This window comes from Bactrocera latifrons, unplaced genomic scaffold, assembly GCF_001853355.1.
Source record: "Bactrocera latifrons isolate USDA-ARS-PBARC rearing strain unplaced genomic scaffold, ASM185335v1 scaffold_3, whole genome shotgun sequence".
NCBI lineage: Eukaryota > Metazoa > Arthropoda > Insecta > Diptera > Tephritidae > Bactrocera > Bactrocera latifrons.
Genome location: NW_017536629.1, coordinates 1,552,599 through 1,576,777, shown reverse-complemented (window position 1 = coordinate 1,576,777; position 24,179 = coordinate 1,552,599). Strand labels below are relative to the sequence as shown.

Genomic DNA, 24,179 nt, shown 5'->3' with positions numbered 1-24,179 from the left:
GGAGAAGGACCTGGCTACGCTTGGAATATCCAATTGGCGCCACGTAGCGAAAAGAAGAAACGACTGGCGCGCTGTTGTTAACTCGGCTATAATCGCGCAAGCGGTGTCTACGCCAATTAAGAAGAAGAGTATGGACTAAAATTTTTCCACTAGATGCTCAATTGTGGATCTGACCGGACGATTATGACCACTATAAATTGGACATAGCGCTCTTAAAGTTGAGGCCACTGACTCCGAATTTCGGTAGTACATTTTAGCAATTTTGAGTGTTTGTTGGATCATACATCTTTCCACGATGAAATGGCACACCTTACTGAACAGAAATGTCAAAACAGAAGGAAAAAATATGGTGTCGTTTGCTGCTCCGATCGGTCTATTTTTGTAGCGTCCCTATTGAAAAACCCCGTTATTAGTTAATGATCGAAAATAACCGGTTTATCGTTGTTATGTATTTCAAGTATGCAAATAATTTTTTTTTATAATTATAATTTAAATATTGCTACTGCACAGCCAACGAATTTCAGTCAATTCGAATGTGTTTTGGTTGGAGTCACCAAGTTTAAATTTTCTTATTTCTTTAATATATAAAAATATTTAGTAATTTACATAACATCACATTATAATTATTTATGAATATCTGTATTTTTACAAAATTCATAAAGCGGGACGAAAGCATTACGCGAAAACAAAGCAAGTGCAATCAATTACATACTCTAATGACTTTAAATTGGGCATTACACAGTTAAGTTTAAATATTGAATACAACAAATACAAAGACAAAATTATGGCGCATCGATTTACAATACAGTCGCCAACAAAGTTGCATGTCATCACATCAGTTATAGTTGCTGCAGAAACCAAAAATAGTAAAGCGCGTAAAAGCAAACGCAGTAGCGACAGCAGTCAAGTCGCACATACAGAAGCATTCACATACACACGTGCATTGTGTATGTAAATTTATATGAAGTCAAGAAATTAACAATGGCAACGCCAGCGTGCGGCGAATAATAATATCGAACCGCGCGCGGTTTTATTCAACCACAATTTGTTGCAAGTCAGCATGCTTCTGAACGGTAGCAAAAAAAAAAACAAAAAACAAACAAAAATTAAAAACGCCAACTAATACAATACACATTTGGAAATCAATACGTAATTGAAAACCGAAATCATAATCAGAATGAAACAAAGTAGACGAGCAAAACAATTACGGTGCAGCGAATGTCGAATGTCTGCAGGTTCCTATGTATGTATGTACAATATTAGTAAATATGCTTGAATGTACCGCTATGCTTATTTATATGGAAAATATTTGCATTTTTCATGCTTACGGCATTCGCATGCGAAATTTCTTTTCATCGATTTTTCTAAATACTTCAAAAAAGAAAAAACATTTTACTTTTTATTTTCAGTCTGACACTTCGTACGTGTTATGTTAGTTGCGAAGACAAGAATCTTGAGAATGGGGTTTTCAACACAATGTGTGTGCCACTTCGCTGCTGTGGGAGGAGCTTGATGAATTGACGAGTTTTGTTCATGCGCCATTAAAGGCAGCGTTCATAAACAAGCATAAATCAAATTCGACACAAAGGCAGCGTGCTGATGGGCAATGAGTCTTTGGCAATCTATTACATGTGTGAACAAACAAAAAGTGGGTATGTTTGCACAGTGGGGCGAAAAAGGTGGCGGAAGTAAACAAATGATTTTTATATAATTAAAACTATTTTTTAATTAGGTAAGAAGTTTTTCTTTACAACAGAATGGCATTTAAGCATTTTAAAATCTGAGAATTGAAGTGGTGCATCTGAAGCAGCAAAATCGAAAAAATAAGTTGAAAATACAAAAAAACAAAAATGTTTTTATCAAATAAATTTAAAGATTACATAAGAAAATGTTCCTTACCATTTATTTATTTCATAAATTTACAAAATTTTTTGTTAATATTAGAGTCTATTCATAATGTATTATTTTTCTGGAGCATGCTTTTACGCCAAAGAAATCTCAAATGTGTGTGAAGTCGGTCTATGAATTTAGCAGCTCTCAAGTGTACTATAATATATTTTCAATGTTTTCGTTATTAAAGCGGTGATTTTGAAGTCCCTTTGCAAGATTTCTCGAGAACTACTCAACCGGTCTTCGTGAAATTTTACACAGATCTTTTAGATGCAATTCTTAAAGACTTAGATGAGAGATTTTTTTCGATTACAATAATAATTACATGCGAAATAAAATGTCGCGAAATTTTCACTGTAATTTTCATTTTTGATGTTAGAATGTGTGTAAAAACGATTTTTATGTTCCTCCTTTCCAAGTTCTAAGGTAAGGTTTCAAAACACGTATTTTTTCGCTTTAGATGATCTTATAAGAAGGTATCCTGCCAACGTGGGTGTACCTTTTTTCCGAGGGGTCACCGGAAATAGCGTCGCAATGACCGATTTTAAAATATTTTTTCAAAAATTTCAGAATTTCTTTGTTAATAGTTTATGATTATAGCAACAAAAAATTCTAATAAAATGTTTAATTTTTTATTTGTGAAAAAAAATTATTGAAGAGAGGCTTATTTTACCCAAGGAAACCCATGTAACCCCTTAATATAACGATTTACAACACCTTTGATCCTTGCAAGTTGCGAGAGTATAAAATATTCGGTCACATCCGAACTTAGTTTTCCTTATTTATTTTTATTCCGTAATATATTATGTATATTTAATTATATAATACATATATGTACATACATATTTAGTTAAAAAGCTAAAACTATTTTAGCAACTCCTTTACTGGCCCCAGAAAGCGCTGTACCAGGTAAATACTTGTGATTTGAAGCTGAATTTATACTTAAAAGAATATAATCTACACTAGATGTACCAATAATTTGTAAAATAATTCATCAAGCCTACCACTTGGTTTCACTGTTGGATTGTAATAGATTTTCTCTCCCTTGAGTTGAGCGCACATAGAGGTGTGTTAAACATTTCCAGTTTCATTCGCACATCGCTTGCTTGCCCGTTTCCACCACCGAGTCACTCTTATTGCCGCGTCATGGTGGTGGAAAAAAATGGCGTACATATACAATGCCAACAACAGCAATGTGAACAATAGCACAGCTATGGCTTCTCCTGTGCGGACAGTTACATATGTGTGGGCAGAACCATAGCGTTTAATTCGACTCGCTCACACCGCTACCCTTGAATGTTTGTGAGTGTGTTTTTGTGTGTGAAAACCAGAAAATCGGGTTTTACGGCAAAATTTTAATGTGCGTCGAACGAAGTCGGACTGCTGTAGACACAGATACTGTTGGACAGCAACGAATGAGCCCAAACGGCTGACTGAATGACGGACAAGGGGAACAGGTTCGCTGGTCGTCGAGTCGCTGCGAGTCATACACAACAAAAGAACGGCTCGTCATGAACAGACCGAACGGAACGTAGGAATCGGACCGTACGCGTATTTGAAAGCGGGCTTTTAAGTTTGGTCGCCAACCGCGACTCTTCAATTATATTTGGTTTATTTAACAAAAATTGAAAATTGCTCTTGAGTGCGAGTTGTATATCGCCTACGCGCCTAAAAACGAATTACTTGAAAACGATTTCATAGCAAAAATATACTAAATGTAATTACGAATATATGAATAAACATTTCCGTGCGCGGTAGAAATTATAAAGTGAATCGTGGAAAAGTGAAAAAAGTGTGTGAGAAGAAGTAAAATTCTGAATGGAAAAGAATTATGGTGAATTAAATACTCAGTGATAAATTTGTAAAAAAAAAGTATTTTTTAAACCAAAAAAGCTTTGAATGAAGTGAAAAAATATATATTCTTTATAAAAGTTACGCAGAAGTGAATGTCGTCTCGCCAATAAGAAAAAATAGGTCCTTTATTAAAGTCTCAGGCAAATTAAAAATAAAAAAAAAAACATAAAAATTATTGTGTCGCCCCCTGTGTCACTATGAGCTCATTTCTAATGGGTTATCCACACGCGCCACATCACGTTCAAAGCCCGATGGGTATGGGTAATGGCTTAGATCCGAAATTTCCTCCCGTTGCCGATGACTATCATCACTATAATGGCCACTACTCTATGACGGCAACGACGGGACATATGTCGGGTATGGGTGCAACCATGGGCGGTGGCATGCCACCTAGTATGCCGACGCATCCGCATGCCACGCACACTGCTGACATGGTCAATGATTACATGGCAGCTGCTGTCCACCATTCTGCCGCTAATCATCATCCGCCGCACCCGCATGCTCATACAAATAGCGCGCTCTCAGGTCACCATCATAATAACGGTTATACGAATTATGCGCCAACACCCACTCATCATCACCACCAAAGTCTCGGCTACTATGGTCATCATGCGGCTGCGATGCATACTGGTCCGCCGGAATTCATATCGGCTGGAGCGGTGCACTCAGAACCTATTACACCGTTGGGGAATGGTGTTTATCCACCGCCGGTAAATACGCCGAACGGTATAAGCGCTTCACTCACCTCAAATGGATATTATAATGGTTATTATGGTACAAATGGCAGTGTCGGCAGTGCTCATTCGCAAGGTCATTCGCCACACTCGCAAATGATGGACATGCCCCTGCAATGCTCTTCGACGGAACCGCCGTCCAACACGGCACTGGGACTGCAGGAACTAGGTAAGCACATTTGATAGACAAGTTTTGTTTCTCAATGTGGAGAAAAATATAGTTAAATGAGATGAAGAGCGTATGTAGTAGTAAAAAATTGAAAGCAAAGTTGTTTATAAAGATTCTTCAAGTGTCTGGCAGTTTTTAATAGAATCAATATAGGCAACAAGAGAAATCTATATTTTGAGCCATTTTCAGTGCGATAATGGGTGGTATGCGGAGCAAAGAAATTTAATTATGTACGAGCTGACGAGCGTTGAAGCAATTTCTAATTTTATATTTGAAGGCATCTTCAAAGATTATTTGTATTTGCCTACTTGTCTCGACAAGCCAACAAAAGAAAGTTTACAATATTTACATGGTGTTTCTTCTCAATAAGTCTTTGCTATATGGCGGTGTGGTTTCGTAATTTTGCCAAACTATCAAACAAGTTTTTAAGATGATTTCAACTTTGGCTCTATCTTAATGAAGATATCTCTGAGAATATTCTTCCAAAATTTAAAGTTTATCCCGTGAGTGGTTTTGGAGATATGGAAATATATGATATCAGCATAAATTCGTGACCTTATTGTTATCTGATCCCAAAAATTTTAAACGAGATTCGCTGTTGCGGACTTTCTTTTTAAAATGGCTTGACCGATCAACTTGAACCATTCAAGCAATCTTCTACAAATATTTGTGAAGTTCGAAGAAATACGTTTTTTGATATTCAAACAATCTTCTTGATATATTTGGGAAGATATTTCCTGGATCTATATAATATTTTAGATTTTTTAAGCAACTCCTCAGTGATAATTTTTTCACAAAAAAAAAAAACTTTTTTTGAGAAAACGCCATTTCGTCAAAAATCATAATTCTGATTAGTCATTCAATTATTACTTGTGATGACCTTTTAATAATAAAATTTTTTCTTTTTGGATTTGAGTTAATTGACTTTTGTTTTAGAGATTTAGTTAAAACCTTAACTTAGAACTTGCACGACGGAAAAAAAACTGAAAATGAAAAGTGAAAACTTCGCGAAAATTTTTCTTCAAATAGTTGTAATCGATAAAAAAAAAATCCTTCTTCAAAGTCTTTAAGAATTATATCTCAAAGAAATGTGAAAAACTAAATGAAGATCGGTTGAGTAATTCTCGAGAAATCTACCCAACCAACTTCAAAAACACAGTTTCGAGAAAAACGCGGTTAAAGACGACGCACTTAGCCTAGCTAGCCTCGAGCGCACAAATTCACAAGGTTGTATCCTCGAAACTATTTCTCGGATCATGTTGAAAATTTAGGACAATATTCTAGAAGTTTTGTAGAATTTAATAAGATAATAAAAAAAATGGATTTCTTGAAACCCGTAAAGCCATGTAACCCTATACGTTTGTTTATGCTTCTCTGATCTATGTAATGTAAATCATAAACTTTAACTTTCAGTCTAAGATATTGAGACAATTTCCTCCAGAAGTTCTCACATAAGAGAATACCCTTTCTCCAAATTAAAAAAAAAAACTAAATTGATTGTAAGGCGTGATCCCATAAAGATATAATTTTATTTTTTTAAAGGAAATATAATTGACTTAATTTTGAAAGTTCATAATTGTTATAAGAAATTAATTGTTAAGGTTTCTTTAAACTTAATTCAAATAATGGTATTAAATGGATAATCAGGAATACGCTTCTTAAAATCATGATATTTTTTGCATTGCGTGAGTCATTCGATTTTGGCCAGTTCTTCAATCTCATACTAAAGTTTAAGATCTTTCTTTATTCTCTATTGGCGTAGCCAACTCACACATAGTTATAGCAAAAAGGACACTATAGTCTCGAAAGAGAGAATATCTTAAATATATATTTTTTCTAATTGCTGTACAAAGCATAAATATAATGAATAAAAATAAATATAATAATAAAATGAATTTGACGACTAATAGTGTTTTCTTAAAGGTCTCAAATTGGAAAAGCGCATCGAGGAAGCAGCACCCGCCGGACAACAACTACAGGAATTGGGCATGCGGTTACGCTGTGATGATACTGGGTCGGAAAATGTTAGTATTTAAAACAAAGTTGCATTAAATTTTCTTGATTGAAATGATTAATTGTTGTCAATTCGAATTATTTTAAGGATGATATGTTGGATGAGGATCGTCTTATGTTAGACAGATCGCCTGACGAGTTGGGTTCAAATGGAAATGATGATGATTTGGGCGATTCGGATACAGACGATGATCTAATGGGCGAAACAACAGATGGCGAAAGAATCATATATCCATGGATGAAGAAAATACATGTGGCGGGCGTTGGTGAGTGCTTAAAAAACTACTTTCAATGCAACCGAATAGTTCCTCTCTATATGTAATGTCTAAAGGGCGCTAAAGAAAAAATTAAAACTTCATTAACTAAAAACTAAGTGACAACTTTAGCAGTCATTAATCAAATATATGCACGTTCAAAGTGTTATTAAAATAGATCAAGTGCCGAAAGAGAACTTCAAGCTTCGAAGTATGTGTGTGTAGTACGGTGTCATGAGTGTCTTTCGTCACTTATAATCCAACTACGAGATATTCGTCGCTTAAATGAGATTTCAAACTATAAATAATAATAATAATTGTGTTCCACATAATTACCTGCACTTACCACGCTTGAGTAACAAGAGAGCGAGACTGAGAGTTTCAATATCATTTTATTATGACATGCCGCACTAATTGTTTGTTTAAAATATGGTAAATGACTCCCGTGGGATAGTAATATGCTTAAATGCTGGCCAACATCACACCAAGCCAGGCGACTCTATTAATAATTCAATTAAATGTGTGTATATATATTAAAAAATATTTTTGAGTTGAAGTGTAGCTCATTTTTAACAAAGCGTACAGCGTCAGCGTGGAATGTGGGTTCTTGAACTTGCACTGTGTGTTGGCCGGCTAAGCAGCGAAAGAGTCAAATGCTCAAATGTCAAATGATTCAGATAGTTCTCGGAGTCAGCGCCAGCCGCAGTGCAGAGCGATAATCAGGTTCCTATAAGGCAGCACACATTCCTACACACTATACGAGGTATGCATGTACTATGGACACGAGTCGATGATAAATGTCACAACATTAACATCGAATGACACGGCTCATCCGTCACTCGGTCGGTGTCATCGCCGCTTGTGTGCGATTGTGGCACCGTGCGTTGCATTAGTTCGACAGTAGTTGCCAGCAGTGTTTTTGGCTGCAAAGTTGTTGTATGAAATTGTTGTGCCAGAAGGCATTCAAGTATTTATCTCTTTCAAACGGTTACTGGTTGTTCTCTGGAGGCATTCATCGCTTATTACTTGTTGAACATTCATTTGATATTCATCATCAGCATAATCGACTGCACATTGACATTTCATCTCAGATAGTAGCGAAAGTTTGCTGTGGCAAGGTGTAAAACCGATGCTGTGGGGGCCAAGTGCTTTAAAGTTGCTGTGGTGGGAAAAATAAAATATCAAAATATCGGTAGCTACATTTGAGTTTTATGTTACAAAATCGGGAAATACAATAGTTATTCTACAATTTAATGGTTGTCTACAAAGCGTTCTTTCGAAAAAAAAAATATGAAATTAGTACTTCAATATTTTACTTCAATATGGTATATTTTCTGACCAGCAGTGCTAGCCAAGTTATTAAGTGTTGTAATGCATAATAAAGTAAAAATAATAGCTGAGCACCATGTCAACACATATGCGCCTACAAACTTCCTCTATGCTTATAGCTAGACATGTGACAATAAAAACTGTAATTAAGAACATATTTGAGTTGTGACACTATTCATTCTGTTTTCGGCCTGTGCCTCAAATGTAATTATCAGCTGGCTACTGGAACATGCCACCGTCGACGGAAATAATATATATAATAACATTTATACTTCTTATAGTGTATGTATCTCCATATATTTATGTGTATTCCCCAATGCACATTTTTTGATCATCGGCCTATCTACAAACTAGAAAGCCATTAACGAAATGCGTTGAAGAATTAATTACATTGCGTGTTAAAAGATAAAGAAAGAGTAAAAAGCCCATTTATAGCTTCTTCTTTATATTCCCCGCACAAAGCGTAATATCGGTTAACATATTAACGGCTTCTTTTAACGTATTTGCCTAAGCGATACATTTAACATGCGGAAGAATAGTTTTCAAAGCTTTTTGTGTTGTTATTAATAATAAGAAATTTCTTTAAGTACTAGAATGGTAAAATGCGTTGAAAAATATGACGACATCGATTGACAAGACACGAAAAGACTTCTTTCACTACCCAACTAAGATGGATCCTTTCCAAAAGCTACGTTCAGTTGGTGAATCCAAATATGCTACTTCCTGTTTAATCATTGGTTGATATTTTATACCAAATAAATAAGCCCTGAAATTAGTATCTTGATGATGATATTTTTTTTCTTTCCCAATCACCTCTTTTGTGAGTTTTATGCGATGTAATTTATGCAAAAGAGCCGATTCGTAAGTGATGCTGAAATGCTCTGCTCTCCCTCTGATGCCAACGCGTTGGTTTTCAAGCACTGCTTCCTCAACTTTATGTCAAAAAAAAACGGTAACTACGGCTGCACAGGTGCACTTCTTTTAGTCACTACGTGTTCAGTTTGTATGGAAGCTATACGCTATAGTTAATCGATCTGAATTTTTTTTTCAGAGATTATGTTATTACCTTAAGCACTACTGCGTGTCAAATTTCGTGAAGATACCACGTCAAATGCGAAGTTTTCCATACAGGCCCTTGATTCCTATCATTCAGTCTGTATGGCAGCTATATGCTACAGTTAACCGATCTGAAAAATTTCTTCAGAGATTACATTGTTGCTTTCGAAAATAATCTATATCGAATTTCATGAATATATCTTGTCAAATGTGAAAGTTTTCCATACAAGAACTTGATTCCGATCGTTCAGTTTGTATAGCAGCTATATGTTATAGTGGTCCGATATCGGCAGTTCCGACAAATGAGCAGCTTCTTGAAGAGAAAATGACGTTTGAAAAAATTGAAAACGATATCTTAAAAACTGAGGATCTAGTTCGTATATATGCAGACAGACGGACGGACGGACAAACGGACAGACGGACACTTCCGACGCTTTCTTTTGGGTGTTACAAACTTCGTGACAAACTTAATATACCCTGTTCAGGGTATAATTAGTATAAGAGGAGCAGTTTTTTGTCATGTTATTAAGTGGTATTTATTCAAGATATCCCTTCTATGATACTAAGATAAAGATGATGATTCCATGTTATCTTCATTAACGTAATTGTATGGACCACTCGCATAAGGAAAATTTTTGATGACTTTACTACCTTCACTGAATGCGTTGTGCTACTGAAATATTTTTCTTCATGAAAAATTAGATTTCCAAAATTACTTCTGTAACATTTTCAACGATTTCGTAGGCATGAATCCATTAAAAAATTAATTCCCATGTTTTTTTTCTATGGTAAATTGGGAAACATAAACTAGAGAAGAGCAAAATCACTCGGATATAAGAGAAGGCTATACCAATCTAGGAAACAAAATTTGATCGATTCGGCTTCCGCGCGCAGTTTACATGCAGTCCGAGTCCGAGTCAAATTTGATATTCACAGTATCTCAAAAAACACTGAAGAGATACTACGGAACTTATTGGGAACAAGTTGCTCTATCTCACATAAGTGTAAAAAATACTGAAATTGGATAATAAATAACGATTATATTTAAAATTACAAAAAGTGCGGTAACTCATACGTCAGATGTACCTGTACTAACTTCCTCAGCCTAGATGACTCGGGAACGCTTAGTGGGAGCTATTGACAAAATTGGACACGTAGCATGGTCCACATTTAGAAGAAATCTGTACCTCAGGAATCGAGCAATTTTAAAATTGGCGCAGAGCAATAGTAATAACAATCGGAGTAATGAAATCAAACTTATTCAATGAGCATAAGTACATGGGTAAAAAACAGTGATCTTCAAAATTTTTTTTTTTCATATAAAAAAGGATATATTTTATAAGAATTTTTTATTGTTACAAACATACGCTATTGACAAAGAAATTCTGAAATTTTTGAAAAAAAAAAAATTTAAGCTCGAAAAACAAATGCGCCCGCGTTGGCATAATAACTCCAACATCTACAGTGAAAAAGATACGTGATTTAGCAAAAACCTTAATTTAGAACTTGGACGAGGGCAATAAAACTGAAAATTGGATTTGTAGGTCTGTCACAAAAAGAAAAACTGTTTACAAAAAAAAAAAAAAAAAAAAACAGAAAATTTCGCGATTTTTTTTTAAATAGTTATAATCGAAAAAAGTCATTCGTCCAAGTCTTTATGAATTGTTTCTTAAGGACCTATGTACCATGATGTACAATATCATGAAGATCGGTTGAGAGTTCTCAAGAGATCTTGCCTAACGACTTTAAAATCACAGTTTCGAGAAAAACGCGTTTAAAGATGGCGCACTTTGCATAGCACTGCACTATTTTTCGTAACCCGTAACCCATGTAACCCCTCAAAGAAAAATTTAAGAAAATTATATGAAAAAAATGAAACTAAATTTGGGTAGCAATTTCTTTCAACTCAGCCGTATTATACCTTAAAAATACGTCATGTGTACAAAGGTGGAAAGCCAATTAAATTCAAGTCCGTTTGGTAGCCACAGATAATAGGATTAACTATCACAGCGTTGGTGGGGATCGATTTTTTTTGGAGGTCGGCTGAAAGCTGGGCAACATATATTATATGAAATTCTTATGTAAAATTTTACTTATACTTTAGTGTACCATATGTAAGTAACAAAGTTCATCAGATAAGAAAAACAGTCTGAATATTCATACCTATAATTTTTTTCAAAACTGCTATGAAAAAACGCTCATAAATATAAAAATTATGTGCATTCCTCTGCACAACCGTCCAGTGCAATCTCTATAAAATGACTTAGAGGTATTTTCAATGTGGCGCTAAGAAAAAATCACAAATCACAAATCGCAAAATTACGAAATAACAACAGCCGTAGAAAAAATTCAAAGCACAAGTTCAATATTAGGTTTTAACACGGGCGAATTCAATAAATCTCTGGTCATGCGAGTACACAGCCTTGTAAGCGAGTTTCAATGGCAAATAGGTATTCGCTACAGTACGCGCTACGCCGGCAGCCCCTGATGAGTTTCCCAAATGCGGCGCAGAGACAAGGCGTGCGCGCGCAGTCACTTGATGACTTGCGAAAAATCACATCCACCGCTCCAAGGAGATGCAGGCGGCGCACAGATGCCGCGAATATGTTCAACACAGACGGTTATGAATTGTAAAATCGAAATACATACAACACGAAAATATTGTATAGAAAAAAATGCTGCAAAACAGCAGCAGAAACAAAACCAAAAACTCGACATAACAAGCAACAAACACCGTCATCGTCATCGCTAGCATCCACAAATCAGCAACAACACAACAGCGTAACAGCACAACGGCGCAATATCGACAATGTCGAGAATGACGGAGTTGAATTTGAAAAGTTCGCTTTTATGACAGATGAGGCACGAATACTCAGTTTCGATGAAAACAGCAGTGCCAGACAAACGAATTGACAAAGAGACAAATACATCAATCGCATTGGCGACGCATTCAACATCGAATCAACGGCAAATTAAAACTGCCTCACTTTTACTGCTCCCTCCCTTGCTCCTGCACTGCCAAACAGTAAAAGCTCCAAAGCAAACAAAAAACTGCACATCTCGGCCTTGGTCGTACCTCGCAGCTTAATTAGCGCTCTTTTGGCTGGCACACCACAATCAGTACTCATCGCCGTTACAAAAGCGTACAAATAAACAACTTTTCAATATTGCACTCCCCTTATCGGTGTTTTTTTTTGTATTAGCTTGCTGGCTTTAGTTCTTTAACGCTTTGCGCCAATTATCCATTATTGTACGATTTGCAGCCTAACCTGTACTAAAATGAAATCTGAACTATCCGTAAGGATCATTCATTTTTATCGACCAAAAGATCCAGTTTTTTTTTTGTGTTAGGAAAATATCAGAATAAGAGTTATTGAAAGGAAAAGCTGAAAATCTGTGCTTGATTTCAGCCGCTGGTTTAATTCCCAATTGCGTCAAAGCGCGCACTTTATGTTTTGAATTAAGTTCGCATTATAACGACTTTCAAGGTCACTTGCAGCTTTTGTATTCGTTCCTTGCTCGTGCGGCAAACGCGTGATCGTTAGTCGGCTTTGTTCGCTTTCGTTGGTCAATAAGCTTTGTTATTTTTTTGCCATTGTTCAATGGTTTAATAGGAGTTTACAACAGCTGTTTGACTAGGCTGGTATTTGGAAAAAAACTTCCTGCAATGAAATACTACAAGTAAATATACATATGTATATATTATGTTTGCATTAAATATGGCATTGATTTAGTAATAAAGAGTGATCAATTTCGAGGTTCCCTACGTTTTAAAAGAACAAACACAGGCACTTCAAATTGAATGGGGAATGTTTATTATCATTCGAAAGAACATTCGTTGGCATTTATTTTTTGAAAATTATCTCTTTCAATGTTGGTCGCGATTGCGCCTCATATGGTCCGTTGAGTCCAATTTTCGATTACTCATTCGAGAGTTTTTACTGGTGTTGGCGAATGACACTCGAGATGTTTTGCTGAATAGAAGCACAGACTTTAGACTTTATATATCTCCACAGAAAATATAAGATATTACACGATTTTGGTGGCCAATCTTCCGATTATATTGACCATAAATTGGACCAAGCGCGTGAAACACACACGTGAATTTTCGTAATAAATTTGAGCGTTGTTCAACCGTAAGTCTATCCAAAATGAAATGCCAAATAATACTGAACGAATATGAAATAATAGCTTGACACGATTAATATGTTGTAGGCAATTGAAAAATTACTTCTACTTGAGTCATTTGTTCGGTTATAACAAACTTCAAACCACTTCATAATGATATTCAGTAAAAGAATAAGTTAGTAAGTTGAAAAGCGTTAACTCTGGCTACATCGCAGATAAAATTATCTTCACACAAAAAAGTTTCATAAAAGAACTTCACATTGATCGGTTAGTAGTTGTTCGTAGAATATAAGAATATAGCGCTCCTTAGGCATCATTCTTTGCCAAATTTCGTGAAGATATCTTGTCAAACAAAAATATTTCCATATCTTTCGGTTTGTATGGGAGCTATATGCGATATCAGTGATTCCAACTTGGGAAAAAAGGATTTGCGCAAAATTTTAGTTATATGGATATCAAAAAAATTGAGGAACTAAATCTTATATATACGATAGTCGGATAGACGGTGAATAAATTGCTTTAAATAGCCTTTCATGTCAATCATTTATACATTATATTAAAGAGATTCTCCAACGTTCCCTTCTGAGCGTTACAAACTTCTTGACAAACTTAATATATTTTTGCTCAGCGTATAAAAAGAAGTCTTAAATAGTAAAATGAAATTTAGTTCATTCATTAACTTTATACATATATAGAAGATTACACTCGTTTTAAGTAATAGAGAAATACTATTTTTTAGAGTTATGCAGTTTCTTAAACGTTTGGAAGTCGATTTGATTTTTAGTAAGAAGTAGAAGAAGAAGGCCTCCTAAAAACATCATCTATAAATTAAATATATACATTTAAGTAAATATTATTTTATAAAGGTTCAACAACCGTATATATTCCTATAAATTAACAAACTATTAAATATCAAATAGAATACTATGTAAATTGTATCATTTAATTCTATTTGTGCGAATTTGGGGAAGCTTAATTCAACCCACATGCAAATAGTTATTATTTTATTCAATTATAGGTAGGTATGTTGGTATGCTAGTTCACTTTGAAGTGCTCATTTCTAAAAAAAATGAAATACCCACACAAAAACAGCAATCAAACTTCATGGCAAACAAAAAATAACAACCTACAGTTGAACAACATTCGAACGAACCTAACGTTCCTTCATTTGAAGATAAGAAATTATTAATTTTTTTTTATAATTATATATTTATATATTTTATATTCAAATTAGGATATTCTAGATGTTTTGGGAGGAGGTGAACTTCGATTAGCGTCATAAAAAAATTAGCGTATTAGAAAATTTTTCCCGTCACTAGTAAGAGCACGAAACAATTCGTAGAAACTTCTCCTAGAAGATCACATACTCTGTTAATGGTTTCTGTCGACGTATGGGGGTCAGTTATGAAGACTCAATACTTATATTTGACAAAAGTGCTTCAAACATAATGAAGTTAATTACTCAAAATTAATATTAACTTTTCAAAATTGCTTTAAGAATAATATTGCTATAAGAATATAGTTTTGTCAGGCAAATAAAATTGTTATATAGACACAATGTAAAAATCGTACGCTCACAGTATAACCTTTAAATATTATTCCTATACTTGTATGTAACCTTAATTTAAGTTTTAGTTGCTTCCACTTGCGTGTAACTTTAATTTCAGAGTTGTCTGCTATGTGCCGTGCTCAACAACTAAGCTTTTTTAGTGATAGCGCATAAAACATAGCTCATGCGCTCACGGTATCTAATTTAAAATATTTTCCTTACTTTAATACATTATGCGGCGTGAGTTAGAGTGGGCTGGTCGCCACGAACGAGTAACGCTTGTTCGTATTATGAATTTGTTATGAGCTCATATTTATTTTAAGCACCAAATTGCAAGTCATGTGACAAGCTGCTGATGCAGCTCCCGCTGTTGTTGAAATGTTGACTTGCTTTTTCCATAAAACATATGTGCATATGTACATGCCCCTCTCAAATATTATGTACGTACAGAAATTTTTTAATAATTTCTTGAAACACACAATATAGTAAAACTCGTTAAATTGTACTAAATTTTGAGTGTTGAAAACTAAATACGAGGATATATATAGTCTTTTGGCGAAGTGAAATAAAGAGAGTCATAAAAAATATGGAAAATTAATGTTAAAGGTCATACATTTGACCAACACAGATGAACAGATTTAAAATTTAAGTTATCACTAATAGAAAATGCATCAAAAAGAATGGGCTGGAAGATATGGATTTAAAGTCACCTCTTTAAGATTTTAGCTTTTACGTTTTCTTCTTAAGTGAAGTGGATGGAGCCATGTGTAGAAGTTCACGCAAGTGAGGAAAGTTCTCTGATCGCCATTCACTTGGGAGTGGCCAGAAACGATTCTTTTACATATGACTCAAGCAGCTCACGACTTCCGGTCTTTGACCAAGTATCCTCTGGGTAGCCTAAGAACATACATTTGAAGGCGAGCTAAAGTGAGAAGGCGAAATAGGGTTGTGCGCTGGGTTTGCGACCCGCCACATAAAAAAAAAAAAAAACCCAGTGAAAGAAAACAAGCCTTGGATGAGTTTTTGCGTTTTACTCCCAAATAATCGTTACACGCAGAGGTGTGGTCTTGCTAAATCTATGAAAAATTATTTAATATATAAATTGTCTGATTTTGAAGTTATCAAAAAAATTTGTTTCATGACTATACTCCTTTTATTAGCCAGTTGTTATACCATACATAGACTTTCTGTTTCTGAATCTTAGTAATGTCAGAAGTTCACTTTAATTCGAGCTGAAATATTCGTCATAGATCCTTAAGAGATACTTGATATCTAATCAGAAGCAGAGGAGCTGTTTCAGCAGTCTTTTTGAGACCCCATAAAAGGCTTTGTACGTAATATTCGCGATCCTGGCATCTTATGCTTATGTCTTATGTCTTTCAGTTCTTCCCGAAATTTCATAATCTTTTGATTTTAGCGACTTGTTTGATAGACAGACGGATGATATTTTTGGCAACTGCATCAGCTATTTCATTTCTCGGAACGCCATTGTGGCCTTAACCCCAGTATTTACTTATGCCTTTCTAGCAACCACTAAATCTACTGCCTTTCTACTTCTAAAGACATTCTGAGATTATTGACCTACTTGTTGCTTTTCCAGCGACGTACATATTTTTATATTATTTATGTTGTTATCGGTTTGAATTCACTAAAAAAACATTATCCTCCTTTAACTGAATATTACGGATCAACATTCCCTGTAAGGACAGATGATTGAAAATTTTTTGATGCCTCATATTAGAGCTAGCTATATTTAGGTAGAAGTTGTCTCATTTAGGACAATAAAAGAAAAAAAAACACAATTTTCTAAAGTATTTTGAGATACTTTCATTTACTCACCGACATCATTGGCTATGGAGAAGTTCTTCTTCTTTACTGACGTAGACACCGCTTATGCGGTTATAGCCCAGTTAGCAACCGTAAGTCTGTTTGTTCTTTTCCTATGTATAGATTACAACTTTTAATTACGAGTTAAATTTGTAATCTATAGACTTTAACTCTCGAATCTTATTTCTTCCTTTCCATTAAACTAGCTTTTTAGTTCCAATACTGTTTCTAAATGCACCAAAAAAAAAAAAAACAGTTAAAGACACATTCACAAAATAAAACGAAAGTTCAGCTTTCGTAAATTTATGTGAAAACATTATTCTGTGCCATCTGTCAATCAATATGGTTCAGTTACAGACTAGCCACTGGATAAATACCCTCCAGGCGCTGATCGATTACAAAATTTAGAGAAATTGGCATAAACATAGAAGATTTTTCAAAATTGAAGAAAGATCGAAACAAAAATTTAATTCATAAAGAAATTTAATCTCTCCCTTTATTAACTAATTAGCACTAAACATAACAAAGAATAAATATTAAGGAAGATTAAATTTAAACCGAGATCTTATGGCTATTATCTACATAAGATCGTTTTACTGTAATTTTATGCAAATTCACTAAAAATATGTGCTAATTTCCTAAACGATCCGTTACTTTTATACAAAGAGTCACAATGGTGGTCCAACGTAAATTCAGAAGCCTGACAAAAACGCGTAAAAAGTGAAAATAATCAGTAAATTACATATTAAAGTGTTGTCGCGATAATTAATCATATTTTATGAAATACACTCGCTTCCATGTGCCACCGATCAAACGAGAAGAAGCCGAGTGGCGGATGGGTGTGAAAGAAAACAATAATTAAAGGTTGTCGTTCATTACAATCAAGCGACGGAAGTAACAGTGTTATCGGCGACTGTTGGCCGGTGGTCGTTCGACGTTTGACGTTTGCGTATGCCCAGTTGCCGGTGTCGCGCAACGATTCTAAGCTGTTTACACGCACTCGTTGTCGATTTTGTCCAATCTACACATACCGCAGTTGAATTGTCTTCGAGCGGCAAGGTAAAACTGATCGCATTCGGATTAAAAAGATACACGAAATTAACTCAGAGCAGACTAATAAGCCGGCAACATGGTTTGAACATTCAAATAGCAAAGCGAAAGAAGCGAAGCAAAACAACAACGCAACAAAGGGGCAAGTGACAATGAAACTGGCGCACTTTTTTCGGATTTCTACTTACTTCACCTACATAACGTAAAGTATGTATGTAGCATACATATGTATGGTCATATGTACACGCGCATGCGTTGGCTGCAGTAGTGTCTTTCAAAAGCGTTAAGTCATAATTGTGCGATCAATCATGCATAAATTGTGAGGAAAACAAACACGCCGACAACAGCGAGAAACATCAGCCGATCAGTCGGCGAAGACGTACTACAAGTTTCAATTCTGGAAAATTGGTGAATGGAGTGAAGTCGAGAATTGGCCCATATCAGCAAGTCCATTGTCTTCGTTTCACCCGAAGACTTTGCCACATGCTATGGTAATTGCCTTTTGATGTTTTCGTTATGGTGCTTTTATTTTTACAAAGTTCCATCACAATTGCTACTTGTTTCTTACTTTTTTATGGTACATATGTATGTACATACGTGTGGTACATATGAATATTATGTATTTATGTATAAATGAGAAGATGGTTGCTTCAAAACGGCGGCGATTAATGCGGTGATTCGTCGAAAGGTTATTTAAATAAACATATAAAGCGTGAGACAAAGGCATGAAAGGCTCAAAACACCTGATAGATCTTTTGTGAGACGCTAAAGCGTTGATCTCTCAATAAAATTCCTTGAGAACACCTTTTTGTGAGACTCTAAGTCATTTATCGCTCAAAAAATTTCCTCGCGCATTTCCAATCCTCCAGCTTATGTGTGGCGCAAAAGTTTTCAAACACTTTTATTATTATTATTATTTATGAGTCTAGAACTGGTTATATAAACCTACTTATCTACTTTTTTGTTGAAAGCAAACAAAATTGAAGAAAAAATTTTAAGTAAACTCGTTTAAGTTTTTTCTTTAATGCTTTCACCCCCACTTTATGCAACTTACAAGATATTACGATAACCCCAAGCAAACAGAATTATACCTATAGTATACTTACTATGCTTGGTATATAAGAATACAGTTAGTTACTTCCATAGCTTGATTGGCCCTCACTCCTTTATTTAAGTTGTATCATCCCAATGATACGGCACTTTACGTGTAATAAATTGGCCTTCTTTTTTTGTTGCCACATTAAGCATGCAATCAACACTCTCCGACTGCTTAAGAAATCGAGACAATGACTACGCATTTGGGGGATAGCAGTTGGTTAGGCTGATGTCGGGTTGCCATCCGTCATCAAGAATTGCATTCATCGCCATTGTTGGTATGTGAAATGATACGCAGTTATCGTACAACAATATTTGGCACTTTTGCTATTGTGTATTATTGATTTTTTTCTTTTGGTAACCCCGTTCTGTTATAAAATAAAAGGCAAAGGCATTTTGCTAAAATAAAAATAAAATAAGAAAAGTCTTTACTCAGAGGATATGAAGTTATAATACCCTTCACAGGAGCATATTTTATAGTATTCAAGGGTATAGCGGTGCCTTGCACAATAATCTATGCAAAATATCGTGAACATATCTTACATGGGTTTCCTCGGATAAAAAAGTCTCTTTTCAAGACTTTTTTTCATATAAAAACTAAGTATTTCATTAGAATTTTGTACTGTTACAAACATATGTTATTAACAAAGAAATTTTGAAATTACAAAACAAAAAAAAAAATTTAAACTCGTTCAATCCGATAGTTTTCCACATAAAGGTCTTGAGTTGAATCGGTCAGCTGTATGACCGATAAATGCTATAGTAGGTCCATACGTTCAACTCTCATTCGAAAATTATAGCAGTGCTTTGGATAATAACCCGCAGCAAATATTGTAAAAAATTATTATCTTGATTACTATATTGCCAAATGTCATAATAGTAAACGAAAGAATTTGAAAGAAGTGAATTAGGCCTACTTCTTCGTTTTTTACTATATATATTACACTTATCTAAGCTCTTGAATAACACAACACAGTCACCCAAACAGTGTAATACTTCCAATTTTTCGTGGGGAACACCAACCGAAAATGGCCTTGGCCTCACAAGGTTTTTCTATTTATTGCAAAATTTCGAAACTAAGAGATCGCCTATACCGTTATATAAAAACCAGCTGTCATCCGTTATTCCTCTATTAATCTTAAATGTTATTCCCAATTGGGCATTCGGCTGTCTTTATGTCTTATTCACACATTTACTGAGCAAAAATAAAGCTTTCATTGAAATTGTTTATCGGATTGTAAAACCAATCAATTACAAAGCCATTTACAATGTTTGCTACGAAGCAGTAAATGAGGGAAAGAACAATAGAAATATAAAAATGTTGAAAATACTCTCCAAAAGACAAATATATTTCACTTTAGCACAAGTCATATTTCACGTTAAGTTAATATATTTTTCAATGATTGTCTCAACTGCAAATAAACTTACATTTGCTCAAGTAAATTCATGTGTATAGTATGTTTACTTGTACTTTTTTGTGTTGAAGAAAGTGCTTCTGAGCTGAGGCAGCAGGTGTTGGCAATTCTTGCGAAACTTACACAATTTTCTTGAGCCCACCGTTTGAGAAAAGGGTTGATTTTTCATGTTGCCTCGCGAAAGTAACCAACTGCTTACTGCTTACCGTTGCCCTTGAGGGAAAGTCTCTTTTAAGTTATACACTAAGTTATCAGTTATTGTCCGTTTTTTCCTCGTGCACTTCACAATTTTGATGTTGATTAATTGTACTGTCGCCTAACAACACGCTTCGCACTGGCCTTTGCCCCGTCAAAGAGTGACAGCGACTGCGACAGACGCATCAGTTGCCACACCTTTTGCATACGAATGCACAACTGTGTTCGTTTTCCGACAAAGTTAAATTAAAAATTTCCACTAAAGTCAAGGAGTCAGTACCAATTTGGCTGAAGTTTGATTAAATGCGCGAACATTTGGCACAAGTGCCGCACTCGCCTGAAAGGTAGGCATGGGGGGGAGTACATAACGATTAGCTGTCAGTTTACCATAATTTGGTGGCTTCAAGTTTTGGCTCAGCGATAAAATCGCAAAACGGTTAATTAAGTGGCATAAAATCAACTTCAAGCTGAAACTCTGAGCATGAACATGAAGATTTATTTTCATACAGATACTGTTGCATAGAATGTTTTAAATTACTTACTTTAAAATTTCAAATAAAAAATCACAAATACTTGTGTATATTTATATAAAACCTTTGTTATTTTCAGCAAATGGCTCCTATCAGCCGGGCATGGAACCGAAACGCCAACGCACTGCTTACACCCGCCACCAAATACTCGAATTGGAAAAGGAATTTCACTACAATCGTTATCTCACACGACGAAGACGCATCGAAATCGCACATACACTGGTGCTATCGGAGCGACAAATCAAAATCTGGTTCCAAAATCGACGCATGAAATGGAAAAAAGATAATAAATTGCCCAACACGAAGAATGTGCGCAAGAAGACGGTCGACGCGAATGGAAATCCAACACCGGTAGCGCCGAAGAAACCAAAAAGAGTGAGTGCAAAGAAGCAAGCGCAGCAACAACAACAACAACAGCAGCAGCAACAATTGCAGCAGAGTAGTCAGCAACAAACACAACAACCTCCAGTAATAAATGAGGTAAGTTTGAAACTACCTTTTTAAGAAGTACGTATATAGATATGTGTTTACATACACCGAAATTATTGATAATTCTACATTTCTGCGATCTCTATCCGTGATGTCGATTCAATATAATTTGAAATATTTATATGAAACTTGAAGTGTTCACAAATATATATTCAAAAGAGTGCTTGAATTGATATTTACTCAAAATATTGTGTATACATTTGTTTTTCAAGATTTATTAAGTTATCTTAATCTAACTCTGTGCGAATCTCACATCGCCCCTCCTTCGTAACTTTATAAACGTAAATAATATAGTTTATACCAAGATATGCAATATTCTTACGACAGTCAAACTACGTAATCGACTCGGAATATGATTTTTATTCGACTGTGATATGTTAACTTCAAACAATGTTCTTCCACTAGCAAAACAACTTCACAAAATAAATAATGTATTTCGGGTGGAGTAGGCGATACCATACTTTGCATGATTTTCACTTAGAATCAGTCAAATTTGGCAGGAAATTATTTTTTACCTATAAAATAGATAACTCAAACATATATGTACGAAGTATTGGGACAAAAATTAGTCCGGCCTTCGTATAGCGAAAACAATGATTACTCCCTAACGGGTGATGTTAGCTATTATAAAGTCTGATCCATTCTGAGGCTCCCTACTTTTTTAAAGAAAAAGCACAGACATTTTTAATATCAATTGGAATTTTTATTTTCATGCGAAAGAACATTTTTTGGCATTTATTTTCTGAAGATTATCTCTTTCAAATGGTGATCGCGGCTACGTCTCGGATGGTCCATCCATAGAGTCCAATTTTGGATGATTCGTTCGAGCATTTCGAGAGCTCTTGAATCTCTTCAGGTTGCTCTTGGTGCCACATGCGCCAATTTTGCTTGTTTACATACCCATTGAGCCAGAAAAATTTCAGCAAAATTTGCATCGAAAACGTCGGACCTTTTTTTTCCAAAAGCCCATAGAGCGAAGCGATGTCGCTTGGGAAGGTCGACCGGCTTCAGTTCTTGCACAAGCTATGTATATTTTGCACACTTTCAATTCACGATCTCGACCTGAAATGGACCAAGTCGTTCTATACGTTAGTCCGAGATTGCTGCGAACATTGGCATTTCTAAAATTTCCGAACATATTGTGTAGAACGTAAATAACTAGCAAAACGTTTTCCGTTAAGAGCAAACCGCTCACCGGTTACGTTTTCTGAGGTAGTTTCTTTTAAATACATATTTATATGTAATTGCTATTAGGAATTAACATTCGGTGCTGCTGAAGTTAACGTTTTTAGTTGTATACTTTTTTAATGGCCTCACTCCTACTAAACAAAATTTCCTCTATTTCATTATTTCATTTCAGTGCTTACGAACGGATAGTTTGGAAAGCATAGGCGATGTCAATTCGTCGCTGGCGAATACACCGTATATGCCTATCTCCAGTGATCCAACGAACATGCTTAACGCTGCAGCGCTGCACCAGCATCCATGCAATAACAGCAGTAACAACGGAAGCGGCAGCTACACAGGATCTCAACAACAACAACAATTGCCAAATAGTCATACGAATGGTGGCATTAATGGTGTACCTGGCAGCTTACAGGCAACCAACAACAACAATCAAATGCATGCGAGCCTCCATCCCGCCAATCAGCACACACACACGTCCCTGCCGCCGCCAACGCAGCAACCGGATATGATGGCGAATCTGCAACATATAAAACAGGATTATGATCTAACCACACTGTAGAAATTGCGCATATGGGACAGACGCTCGGCCTAGGGTTCTTAAAGTATAGACAAATTAATTATTTTCATACAAACGAGTCTTGAATTACATTTACCTGCACTTTTAGTCTCTTAAATGCGTACTACATTAACTGTAAAAGTAAGAATTTTATGAGTTCGCACTCACTATGTCTCAATCGTCGTATTTTTGTAATTTGGTGGGCAGTGAACAATTATCTTATTTATTTAGGCAATATTCATGTTATTTACTTATAGAAAACTGGAAATGGAAATTTTTATTATATTTTGCTCGCATTACACTTTATGAGCATAATAAGTGCAAACTATGTTTACCTTAACCTCGAAAATCTTATAATTTTGCTTTTTTCTTCAAAAGACATAATTAAGTAGCTTTTCAAATTGCCATTTTCAATGATGGTCAATAACAGATTCGGAAAATGCAGTGAATTAGTTAAGTTGAAATATTAATGTGCATATATGCTATAAATACAAGTACATATGTGCATATGTATATGTGTACAAAGTGTTTCTGTACAGTCTGTACATATACAAGTACATAAGTAGTGATTTAAACTGTAGATATTACTGTATTTACAAATGGCTTATGTACTATTATATTAACTATATACATATATACGTACATATACATATATTAAGTAATGTTATTGATAAAATTCAATAAATTCTTGTCGAAAGAAATAATATCAGTACATATAATTAAATACATAGTTATAGCGTATACATAAGTAGTTATAGTCATAATTTAAAATATGTTTTATTTAACTTAATTATAATAATGTTTAAGAAGATTGTACACAAAATTATAGACAATATTAATACCAAATATATTGAAATC

General features: G+C 35.0%; 1 protein-coding gene across 1 annotated transcript; it reads left to right on the top strand.

Annotated features, from left to right (window-relative positions):
* Positions 1-3,416: 3,416 nt before the first annotated feature.
* Positions 3,417-23,909, top strand: LOC108970414 (homeotic protein deformed). Its single transcript, XM_018935764.1, has 5 exons — positions 3,417-4,647; positions 6,571-6,671; positions 6,749-6,926; positions 21,168-21,568; positions 22,938-23,909. The coding sequence occupies exons 1-5, from the start codon at positions 3,942-3,944 to the stop codon at positions 23,322-23,324; spliced, it is 1,773 nt and encodes a 590-aa protein (XP_018791309.1). The 5' UTR covers positions 3,417-3,941; the 3' UTR covers positions 23,325-23,909.
* Positions 23,910-24,179: the final 270 nt, after the last annotated feature.